The sequence below is a fragment of the Pangasianodon hypophthalmus genome, chromosome 27 (genome assembly GCF_027358585.1).
Source record: "Pangasianodon hypophthalmus isolate fPanHyp1 chromosome 27, fPanHyp1.pri, whole genome shotgun sequence".
NCBI classification, from domain to species: domain Eukaryota; kingdom Metazoa; phylum Chordata; class Actinopteri; order Siluriformes; family Pangasiidae; genus Pangasianodon; species Pangasianodon hypophthalmus.
Genome location: NC_069736.1, coordinates 19,047,696 through 19,060,458, shown reverse-complemented (window position 1 = coordinate 19,060,458; position 12,763 = coordinate 19,047,696). Strand labels below are relative to the sequence as shown.

Below are 12,763 nucleotides of genomic sequence, written 5' to 3'. Positions count from 1 at the left end.
GATGTTTGGGAGGTTGATGTCTTCTCCTCGTATGTGTAACAGTGATGACCGACATGCAGCAGGATATATATGAAGAAGCAGTGGTCAGAGTGAAATCAGAATCTCACGACAGGATTTATTCACATCCATTCCCTCCATCTTTACGTCACCATGGTTAACGCTAAAGCTATTACTGATTTTTTGCGGAAAGGCTTTAGAAATTTAGGGATCTTCAGTCTTATACTTGCTGCTTTGGAGCAGCTGCTGGATGATCAATTTATTTGTCCTTGTGAAAGGGTCTATAATGTAGTGACGTGTTCTTTATGCAGTAGTCCCTTCCATTGCTTGCTTTGTTTTTACTTGGTTTGTTGAGGATGGAAAGATGAAGGATAACTCCGTCTGTTGTAAATTACTCTCCTCCATTCTCGCAGTCCTCGTCTGGCTCTGCATCTTTTTTTTTGATGGCCGATACCTTGCCTGCGGGCTTTCCTACTGGAGAAGTGTGTATGCTGAAGGGACTGTACGGGGTTCTAAGTTGACTTTTAAATGGTGCGAGCCGAGTGGACCTGTGAACGAGGTGCCGTACGCAGAGACCCAGGAGAAGACTCTGAAGTGGATCGCCATATCTCAGGTGAGTTCTGAACTCTACACAGAGTTTTTTTTTAAATCAAAATCACACCACAATAGATTCATTACTTAAAATGAAATATGATGGTGTAGGAAATTATTTGTTTAAAATTTTCTTTGTTCTTATATAGTACAGTTTCACAACAGTTCTTAATTTTGATTTGTGACTTTTGGAGCCTCAGTTCAATTTAGTTCAACTCTCTCTGTGTATTATACAATTTGTGACCTCAGTATTTTAAGTATTCTGTCAGGGTGAAGAGCCGGTGTGAGATATTACAATGGATTTAGAGAACATTATGATCATAAAGGCATCTCGCTGAATGTATGCACTAAGATATTTCACTTTTTTAAATCTGAAGTTGTTCCTTAACAAGACGTTTATCCTGGAATTTCATTGTAAATTGTTTGGCCATGTTTCATTCATCCTGGATAACGATTGGTTGGCAGATAGAATTTATAAAACCAAGTCTAATAATGTTTTTACAGAATATTGAACATAAAACTTTACAAAATAAACAAATAACACCAGGATAAAATATCCTCCAGTGATTAAATTCATGTAGTTTATACAGATTCAATCTTTATAATACTGAAGTCAGAAAATATATTCTTATGTCAAGACTTGTTTTTCTTTCATTTCAGATTGTAAGTTTAATAGTGATGTTGGTGATCATCATTATACTAACATTACCACATTGCTGTAAACTTCGTTGCTGTCATCGCCGGTTTCATGGCTGCTGTCGTAGTTGGTGTCGTGGTTGGTGTGATTATTGCCGTGATTCGAGTCGTGAACGCGGCTGTCAGAACAGAGACGTGACCAAGAAAACCCGGAACACCGAGGAAGAGCAAGAGGTTAACTAAGCCAAAGAGATTTTTAATAAAACCTCTAAATGTTCCTCCCATAAGATACTCTTTTACTAACAACTTCTTTTTTGTCTGTGATTTTACAGGCTTGTGTGTAATGTAGGAGAATCAGTAGTGACTCAGTGACCGGATGGTTGTGAGTTCAAATCCCAGGACTGCCAGGAAGAACATGAAATATGTAAAATTATGTGTTCAGTATATAATAAATGTTGAATGTGTAATGTTTAGAAACATTTGTGCTGTAATTAGTTTTTACATCTTGTGCTTTTCTTATATACCATGTACTGTGTGTGTGTGTGTGTGCGTGTGTGTGTGTGTGTGTGTGTGTGTTATATTACTTTGTGCTGTTAAGTAGTCTGAAACAAAGCTCCTGTAATTCCCTCATTTACTCTATATTAAAAATAAATAAAAAAAATAATAAAAAAATGATGAAGTCTATTAATTAATCTATCTGTTCATTTTGGTAGATCTGTTAAATTGTGAGTTAAAAAAAAAGCCAAATTAAGATTTGTTCTTTACAAAGTTTTGGTCACCATCATTCAAATGGTCCAGAGAAATTTGTGTATAAATGCACTGTGGTCCAACTCTGAAAAGAATTTCCGGACTTTCTCTCAGATGAATATCATCAGCTCTGGAGTAACATCCTGAAAGTGGAAGCACCGCAGACGAGATCAGACCACAGACGAGATCTGAGGCTTCCTCTGAATCGCTTTGTGCCTGTTTGTGATTCTTCACCCGTTTGTTCTGTGATCACGGCTTTAAGAAGATTTTACACTGAACGCTACATTTTCTTTATTTCTCTGATATTCCTCCTCTCACTACAGTCTGCTTTCATTCCTTAATTTCATCAGAGTTCACACCACACTGCTCAGAAGGTCAGAAGGTCAGAAGTGTAATTGCTGATGTGATGAAGTTTTCTGTAACATTGGAGGAAGGAGTCTCCAGTGTCAGTGCTTTGTAAGTTAGACTTAAAAAAGAGTACTGCTCATTTTCAAAAACAAATAGATGTGATATATAAAACTATAAAATGAGATAAAAGTGTGAACGTTTCAGATTGTTGTCAGTAATCTCTGAAGTGTGAGAGTTTCAGTGAGTAGGAGAGTGTGAGAAGATGACAGTACTGCAGTTTGGTTTCCGGTGTTTTGTGTCGGTTTATCATCTCTCTATCACGTGTTGTTGTGTTTCTCAAAACCCTCACGTGACGACGGCCTGCGTCTTTTCTTCTGATTTGGATTTTGGCTCTTAAAAATCAGTAAAGCTCTAATCTGTGAAAACATTTTGAGTGTTATGATGAATGATAAAAATGCTTCTGTTTAGAACAGGAAGTGGTTTAAAGATGTTTGGGTGCAGGAAATTGAGCTTCATTAACATCATAGCTTCAGTGCAGAACTAATGAAACAGAACTTCAAAACAGAGGAAGCCTGTCTGTGAGGTTGAGTTGTAGCAGGGGAGGAGTGATGAACAACACATGGCAGGATATATGAGGCTGCAGTGACAAAAACATCAGAATCTCACAACAGGACGTCTTTATTCACATCCATTCCCTGCATCTTTGACTTGTCATCATGGTGGACGCTAAAAGAGTTACTGGATTTTTGCAGAAACAAATTGGATATTTTGGGATCTTCAGTCTTATTCTTGCTGCTTTCGAGCAGATAATGGATGAAGAATTTGTTTGTCCTTGTGATCCTATCGATAATATAGCAGTATGTGTTCTTTATGGCACGATCCCTTCCATTGGTTGCTTTGTTTTGACTTTTTGTTTCATGGACTGGTCCCCAGAGGCAGAGGACGGAAGGAGGAGAGATAACTCCACGTGTGATAAAGTTCTGTACTCCACTCTCGCAGCCGCCATCTGGCTGTTTCTCTTCTTTGTCGATGGCCGATACCTGGCCTGTGCGCTTTCAGGTTGGAAAGGTGTGTACGCTAGAAATGACACTTTGGGGATTGAAAAATGGTGCAAGCCGACAGGAAATGAAACGTCAGTGTTTGAGAGTCAGCAGACGACCCTGCAGTGGATCTCCAGATCTCAGGTGAGTTCTGAACTATACACAGCAAGGCCAGACTTCATTCACTCATCTTCAGTAAGCACTTTATCCTGATCAGGGTCCCGGTGGATCCGGAGTGTATCCTGGGAACACACCCCAGAGGTGGGAATACACTCTGAATGCAGTGGCAGCTGGTGGTTCATAAAAGCACAATAGAAAAAAAACACAGTTGTGGACATAACTGTATAATTCATTCCACAGGAGAAAATGTTATCAATATTTATATTTTTTAAAATTACATACACCATACATCCAAAAGTATGTGCACCCCTGACGGTCACAATCATATGTACTTGTTGAACATCTCATCAATCTCATAAAATCAGGTCAACATTAGCAGTGTCGGCCATTTTGCAGCTAAGCTGCTAGCTGAAGGAGGAAGTGACAGCTAGCTAGCTAGACTTATAAACAACGAATTTCAGAAATGAATGCAAATAATCAAACAGAACATTATCCTACTGCATCTCTGCGCGATTCTGACTGGCGCTGTTTAAATTTGGGATGTCAGTCATGTTCATTACTGTTTCAGTGATTGACAGCTGATTATGAGGTTCCGCCCCATAGAGAGATCTCCCAATCATCATAAGGAGAAGCCGTGCATCCAGACAGCACACCGTCCAATAGACTTCGAGATGTTTTTTTCTGTGTATACCTTGCATTAGAAGGTGAGTTGAGTTAGAAGGTGAGTTGTGTTAGACGGTGAGTTGAGTTGTGTTAGACGGTGAGTTGAGTTGTGTTAGAAGGTGAGTTGTGTTAGAAGGTGAGTTGTGTTAGAAGGTGAGTTGTGTTAGACGGTGAGTTGAGTTGTGTTAGAAGGTGAATTGTGTTAGAAGGTGAGTTGTGGTGTGTTAGAAGGTGAGTTGAGTTAGAAGGTGAGTTGTGGTGTGCTAGAAGGTGAGTTGTGGTGTGTTAGAAGGTGAGTTGTGTTAGAAGGTGAGTTGTGGTGTGTTAGAAGGTGAGTTGTGTTAGAAGGTGAGTTGTGGTGTGTTAGAAGGTGAGTTGAGTTAGAAGGTGAGTTGAGTTGTGTTAGAAGGTGAGTTGTGTTAGAAGGTGAGTTGTGTTAGAAGGTGAGTTGTGGTGTGTTAGAAGGTGAGTTGTGTTAGAAGGTGAGTTGTGGTGTGTTAGAAGGTGAGTTGAGTTAGAAGGTGAGTTGTGTTAGAAGGTGAGTTGAGTTAGAAGGTGAGTTGAGTTGAGTTAGAAGGTGAGTTGAGTTAGAAGGTGAGTTGAGTTAGAAGGTGAGTTGTGGTGTGTTAGAAGGTGAGTTGTGGTGTGTCAGAAGGTGAGTTGAGTTAGAAGGTGAGTTGTGGTGTGTCAGAAGGTGAGTTGTGTTAGAAGGTGAGTTGTGGTGTGTTAGAAGGTGAGTTGAGTTGTGTTAGAAGGTGAGTTGTGTTAGAAGGTGAGTTGAGTTGTGTTAGAAGGTGAGTTGTGGTGTGTTAGAAGGTGAGTTGTGTTAGAAGGTGAGTTGTGGTGTGTTAGAAGGTGAGTTGTGTTAGAAGGTGAGTTGTGGTGTGTTAGAAGGTGAGTTGTGTTAGAAGGTGAGTTGTGGTGTGTTAGAAGGTGAGTTGTGGTGTGTTAGAAGGTGAGTTGTGTTAGAAGGTGAGTTGTGGTGTGTTAGAAGGTGAGTTGTGGTGTGTCAGAAGGTGAGTTGTGTTAGAAGGTGAGTTGTGTTAGAAGGTGAGTTGTGGTGTGTTAGAAGGTGAGTTGTGTTAGAAGGTGAGTTGTGTTAGAAGGTGAGTTGTGGTGTGTTAGAAGGTGAGTTGTGTTAGAAGGTGAGTTGTGGTGTGTTAGAAGGTGAGTTGTGTTAGAAGGTGAGTTGTGGTGTGTTAGAAGGTGAGTTGTGGTGTGTTAGAAGGTGAGTTGTGTTAGAAGGTGAGTTGTGGTGTGTCAGAAGGTGTTTGTTAAGAGTGAAATATACAGAATGAAATCACATCAAAATTAAACATGAAGAAAATGTTCAAATTTGGTTTGAATGTTTTATTCCCATATAGTAAAGTTTCACTTTCACTTTCACTTTTATAACCAACGCAGTTAAAAAACAACAGCTCTTATTTTGCTTCATGACTTTTGGTCCCTCAGTTAAACTTAGTTAAACTCTCTCTGTAAACCAAATCATATGTTTTCCTGTTGCAGGATGACGTCAATAACCACAAAACTAAAACTAAATAAAGTGGAGAGTTTATCACACGTGATTTATGCTACAGACTAAAACCAGTTACAGTAACTCTGTCACAGACAGGTGAGAGTCAACACACAGTCATCCAGTGTGAAGTCCAGCAGCTCCATCTGAGCCGTGTTCACCTGGATTCCACACAGCAGATGTGTTTCCCATCACCACCTAACAAGGGTTGCCAGGTTTCAACAAAATTTCCACTTTAACTTCATCTTAAAAACCACACAAACGACCTGAAACTTGCCCAATTTTTGCTTCTTCTCCTTAGACTTTGCGTGAGGAAACAAGGTCACTGTGGTGCACACGCATTTCTGATGTTACTGTGATATTATTCACTCCATGATCCCCCCTTTTCCCTCTCGCAATCTTTTATCTTCTATATCGTACAATAGAAATGGTTCTGTACATCATACACACACTGTCTGCTCTTACACTCTGCCTTTATTTGTGGAAAGTTATTACATTTATTTCACATTATTTGCTATAAAACAAGATCTTGGCAGAGCTGGAGTGTTTATAAACTACCCCAATCTGGCAACCCAGTCATTACCTGTCCTGCCCTCTGCTCCGCCCCCGAGCGTGGGGCAGCGTGATTCCTGCCCCAATGGGCTTCTATCAGAGCGTGTTGCAGTTCCCGTGTTTGACCACTAGGTGTAATAATAACGCTGTGGAGGTGAATGGGGAAGTGAGCGCTCTGCACTTAAGAGCTTAAGGCATACTTTTTTATTCATATTTATAAGTATAAAGTCAAAAATGTGCGTAAATGTGAAGTGAATATATGCATTGGTAGTATATTAAATAAAAACTAAAGTTATATGTGATACACTGTTTTGTTTATATTTCAGATTATAGGTTTCATCATCATTTTATTTGTTATCTGTATTCTGGGCTGCGTGAACAGCACTCGGAGAACTACGACACGAAGGAACTTCACGGAGATGGAAGCCGGTAATTAATTTGATTCACTTTTTATATTTATTTATTTATTTAACATTTATTTAACCCGGGTAGTCAAATTAAGACAAAAACCTCAATTTTTAAATGAACGATTTAAGTTCTATTCTTTTGGAGCTGTAAACGTTCCTCCTACAGGATGCTGTTTAGGATGAAGATGAGATTATGATATTAAAATGAGATTATACGGTTTGGACAATATTAACCATAACAACATGTTAGTTACATGTTTACATATACAGTACATACCTACACACAGCACAGTATTATTTTCCTCTGCATTGCTCTGTTTTCTCTGCAGCAGAACACAGCAAGATGAAACTGCACGGTCGACTCGGTGAGAGGAAATTCAGCTTCGAAGTTGAGGAAGTCACATGCTTGTAAAAAGCGACGTTCCTTTATGATTTCCTTCAAATGATATAATTGTTGTTGTTTTGTTTTTAAATCGATGTTAATTATGATGTTATTTTGAGTAAATAAGCTACTGCATTTGTAATCCTGTTATTTCTGTATCACGTGATTGTTATTAAAATAATAATTTCTTGTCAGATTGTTAATAATTTAGCGCTGATTACACTGTTATGGTTTGAAGTGGCTTTTTCCTGCTGTACTATAGCACCTTAAACTAAATAAAAATGTAATTTTCTCTCTTTTTTTTTGTTTGTCTCTTTTTAGATATTTTTTTAAACAATGCAATACCATAAGGGCCAAATTAGACAAAAAAAGAAATGCATTATTGTTCATTTTTACGATTAGTAATCTACATATGAACTATAAAAATATAAAAGGAAATAAAAGCAATAAAAGTGTGAATGTTTGTTGTCAGTAATCTCAGTTTCAGTGTGTAAGTGAGTGTGAGAAGATGACAGTACTGCCATTTCCTGTGTTTTGTGTCACTCTATCATTTGTTATTGTTGTGTTTCTCAAAACCCTCACGTGACGACGGCCTTCATCTTTTCTTCTTTTGATTTATATAATAGGAATAAGAACTGTTAAAAAGGAAAGAAAAGCAGAAGCAAAAATGTCAATATGACATTCAATAACACACCTGACCCAACTAAAACACATGGAGCGATGATCTGGATAAGAATACTGTGTACTTTTAATACTTTTAATACTTTTAATACTTTGTTAACAATGTGCTGCTGGCTGGTGTAATAACTGAGGTGTGCGTGTATTTATCTCATCTGCAGTCATTGGTGATTTATATGAAATTACACTGTAGAACTGATGAATTTTTCATTGTGACTAAAGCCTGGGAAAAAAGCCTATTTAGAAAATATTCAGTAGAGAACTTCATGTATAATTGCACCATATTCACAAAGTTTCTGCTGATGTTGGTCAGGGGTTGACCAGTCCAACTCTGTACAGAATTTCCAAACTTCTCTCAATATCATCAGCTCTAGAGTAATAATGAATCTGAAAGCACTGAGACTTCCTCCGAGTGGTTTTGTGCCAGTTTGTGATTGTTCACAAACCTGACACTTTATCTCTTTGTTCTGTGATCATGTGCTACAGGTTGAGAGTCACTCAAGCACCTGGTAGCTTCTATCTTTGGTAGAGGAACAATAATCAATTTTTTAAGCAAATGGGGATCATAGAGTGGGACAGAGACAGACTGAAAATTTCAGTAAATCCTGGAGCCAGGTGTTCAATGCAATCTTTGAATACACATCCATCAAGACCTGCAGCTTGAACTGTATTAATTCGTAACCCCAGCCCGAATTTATTATCAAACCAAAATATTCTCTTTACAGCTGGGGCCTGGGTATGTATTTGGGACAGGTCACTGTTTAACTTAAATATATATATGTATAATTCTATATTCCCCTCGGTATTCCTCTCAAACTGACAAGTGGTTACAAATAAACAAAACAAAAAGGTACAAATAAGTAAATGTTAAAAGATCACTCTGAAAGTATGAAATAATATAGGTTTCCCCACAAATTAAATACTTTCACAGAAAAGAGACACTGTAAAAGAATAATAAGCTCGACTTAAAAGAATAATAAATAGAGAGAAAAAGTTAGCACCCTGGTATAACGATCACACACTCACCCTAAAACAGACCACTCGAAAACTAGAACGTAAATGGTGTCAAACTAAATCGGTAGTATTTCAAATAGCATGGAAGGAGAGCCTTTAGAGCTATAGGAAAGCTCTTAGTGCTGCTAGATCAATGTATCTCTCCACCCTAATTGAAGATAACAGAAATAATCCTAGATTCTTATTTAATACTGTAGCAAAATTAACTAGGAATAAGACCACAATAGAAACACGCACACAATCATTATATAGCAGCGATGACTTCATGAATTTTTTCAAAGGTAAAACTGAAAATATCAGGCAAGAAATTCAGACTATTAATTTAAAACCGGACAGTTTTATAACTAACCCTGTAGATAATAATATAACCATATTAGATCAGCAGTTAGAATGTTTTACTCCCCTTCGAGAGACTGAACTTATTTCACTAATTTCATCATCAAAATCATCAACCTGTATACTGGATCCTTTACCTACATGTTTCTTCAAACAGATAATTCCTGAAACAATCAAACCTCTTTTAAAGATAATCAATTCTTCCCTTAGCATTGGCTATGTACCTAAATCTTTTAAACTAGCAGTTATCAAACCCCTGATTAAAAAACCTGACCTTGACCCCTGTCAGCTGTCTAACTATAGACCAATATCAAACCTCCCCTTTATCTCCAAGATCCTAGAAAAGGTCGTAGCACAGCAGCTATGCTCATACTTACATAGGAATAACATTCATGAAATGTATCAGTCAGGATTTAGGCCTCATCATAGCACAGAGACAGCGCTGGTTAAAGTGGTAAATGACTTACTACTGGCCTCTGATCAGGGTTGTGTCTCCTTGCTTGTGCTGCTTGACCTTAGTGCAGCTTTTGATACCATTGATCATGCTATTCTCCTCAATAGACTGGAAAATGTAGTAGGCATTAAGGGAACAGCCCTTTCCTGGCTCAGGTCTAATTTGACTGATCGTTATCAGTTTGTAAACGTAAATGGTGACTTCTCTTCTCATACTAAGGTAAAGTTTGGTGTTCCACAAGGCTCTGTTTTAGGCCCACTGCCCTTTTCTTTATATATGCTACCTCTGGGCAAAATAATTCATAAACATGGTATTAGCTTCCTCTGTTACGCTGATGACACACAGTTGTATGTTTCAGCAAAGCCAGATGACAGACACCAGCTTAATAAAGTTGAGGAATGTGTAAATGATTGCAGAATGCAGCAGCAAGAGTCCTTACTAGAACCAGAAGATATGACCACATCACCCCTATCTTATCCACACTGCATTGGCTCCCATTCAAATTTCGTATTGATTATAAAATACTACTATTGACCCATAAAGCACTAAATGGTCTCATGCTTCAGTATCTGAGTGAACTTTTGGTCTTTTATGATACCCCATGCCTACTTAGATCAAAAGATGCAGGCTCTTTGTTGGTACCTCAAATAGTGAAGGCTACAGCAGGAGGTAGAGCTTTCTCTTACAAAGCCCCACAGTTATGGAACAGCCTTCCACTTAGTGTTCGGGGCTCAGACACAGTCTCAGTGTTTAAGTCTAAGCTGAAAACATATTTGTTTAGTCAAGCCTTTAGTGAATAGTTTTCTTAGGTACAGGGGCAGGTCTGGAGGGTTTCACAGGCATAGAGTGTTGTGGTGAACTGGGATGTTTGGATGCTGTCGCCCCCCCACTCTCACACGTTCACTCAGGTGTGTTGACGGTGGAGTGGCTGCTGCTTTATGTTCCAGGACTCCCTCATGTCTGTGTTAGCTTCTGGCTCTTACTTTTAAGTTAAGTACACACAAAGTACATTGTCCTTAACCATTATGGGACAAAAGCTTACCTAACAATCTCTCCCCATCTCTCTCTCTCCCTCTCTCTCTCTGTCGAGCTACACATGCTACTCCTGAGATGCCAGTGATCCTGACCCCTTCTGCTCTCCAGAACTGCCTGATCCATCCTAATGCCCTACTTCTGGTTGAAGTTCTCATGGGTTGAGTTCGCTCGCTGCTGCTGGGGGTGGCCCCACATGGATGGCCTGAAGATCATTGGGATTGCTGGGGATGGTGCCACTTGGGGGCTGTGGAGATGTCTTGGGGATGTCATATGGGGGGACTGTGTTTGCTGTGGTGGCTTTAAGGCTGCGGCTGCCATGAGCAGCTTTGTTCTCAGGACTCCATTAGTGGACAGATTTAACAAAACAGACTTCTTGTTACACATTTGCACTATTTGTCCATGTAGTACCCCGTTATAGGGGGGATTTATTTATAATCGCACTATCGGGTGTCACCCAGATGAGGATGGGTTCCTTTTGAGTTTGGTTCCTCTCAAGATTTCTTCCTCATATCGTCTCAGGAGTTTTTCCTCACCACCGTCGCCTCTGGCTTCTCATTAGGGATAAATTCACATATTTACAATTTATTTTGAATCCATTTATTTCTGTAAAGCTGCTTTGTGACATTGTCCATTGTTAAAAGCGCTATACAAATAAAATTTAATTGAATAGCGGCGCTGCAACAGAGGAACTCTGGGCTTTTTCAGTCACCCAGAGTGCTATCTGGTTCTCCACTTCTGAATTCGTAGCGGATCCGTACGAGATTCAGTTAGACTCAGTTTTCAGCTAATGGCTAATCACTACCAATCCTCAGAGAGTTGAACTCATGGAGTGCAGTCCTCACCGATTATCACACAAAACTTACAAATAATGCCCTTATTTGTGTAATCCAAACCTTGGATGCTGAACTAGACAATTGCTATTACATTTAACATTGATTATCGTTTAGAAAACCCAAATTGCATTCCATATCTTGGGATCCTTCCTCTTCTCCTCTCTCTGTGCACTTCTCATGCTCTGCTCCCCAATCAAGCAAGCTCCTCCCCATCACATCATCAGCAGTACATCACTTGACCCCAACTAAAAGAATATATATATATATATATATATATACATGTATATATATATATATATATATATATGTGTGTGTGTGTGTGTATATACATACACACAAAACAACTTGGAATAGAACTATAAAACAACATAAAAATAAATCCCATATGTAAGACATATACAAATGAGATTTTTAGTGTAAATAAACATATCGCAATATATTTCAGCCTTCACTGTCATCATTTCCACCGGGCTACATACTCTTCTGAAGAAGTTGTCATATATACATTACAGTACAGTGAAATTCTTGTTTTCACATATCTCAGCTTGTTAGGAAGTTGGGGTCAGAACACAGAGTCAGCTGTGATCCATGGGCCTCAACAGCAGCACCTTGGTACTGATGGGACTTGAACCCCTGACTTTGAAAATGTTCTAATACATTTATAGCAATTGTAAAAAAAAAACAAAACAAAAAAACCAAACAAAACCCTGTAAATAATTTAAAACCATTTAAAACTATGACTTTTTGACAAACACTTCTGATGCTACAGTTTGACTAAAGATAATATTTAATTAATGTATAATAGGAATAAGAACTGTTAAAAAAGAAAGAAAAGCAGCTTTTGCACTGAAAATAAGTTGCATGGTGGCCATGGGTGATTAGGATCAGGTTGTTTTTAGGAAGAGTTTTCTCAAAGGTTCTCTATAGACACAGGTTTTATTCAGTATAAGGAAGGAACCCATACTCGTGTAGGTGACCACATATACTCTGGTTTGGATTAAGCTTGCGATGAATTAGCAAGAATGTCAATATGACAATTCTTGGAAGTGTAAGTCTCTGAGACATGCAGGTGTAGTAATTCACTGCAGCAGAAAGGTGTAGAAGGTAAGAAGCAGGAGGAACCAGGTCAGGAGCAGTGGATTAGTATAACGCAACAGTGTCGTATTTCGACAGAACTAAAGGGTGAAGGAACCACAGCAGCAGCAATACATTAGGAATCTGCACCAGAATCAGCAAATACTATAAAGTATAAATCACACCACTGTGACATTTTCTATTGCTCTCAGGTGAGAGATTAAAACATCTCTGATGATAGAATATGGACCAAGGAGGCATTGTCAGGTGGAAAAAAATGTCCTGAAGTGTAGCTTTCAGGGTGCAAACAGCTGTCACTGGGGTACATTAGTATTCGTACCTA

General features: G+C 38.7%; 1 protein-coding gene across 2 annotated transcripts; it reads left to right on the top strand.

Annotated features, from left to right (window-relative positions):
• Positions 1–2,010: 2,010 nt before the first annotated feature.
• Positions 2,011–7,294, top strand: LOC113524218 (uncharacterized). 2 transcript variants are annotated; one of them, XM_026910375.3, is made up of 3 exons: positions 2,011–3,503; positions 6,534–6,636; positions 6,947–7,294. In XM_026910375.3, the coding sequence occupies exons 1-3, from the start codon at positions 3,036–3,038 to the stop codon at positions 7,024–7,026; spliced, it is 651 nt and encodes a 216-aa protein (XP_026766176.2). In that variant the 5' UTR covers positions 2,011–3,035; the 3' UTR covers positions 7,027–7,294. The 2 variants fall into 2 exon arrangements, with proteins under 2 accessions (XP_026766176.2, XP_026766175.2); XM_026910374.3 differs by having other exon boundaries at positions 2,586–3,503; positions 6,944–7,291.
• The last annotated feature ends 5,469 nt before the right edge of the window (positions 7,295–12,763 follow it).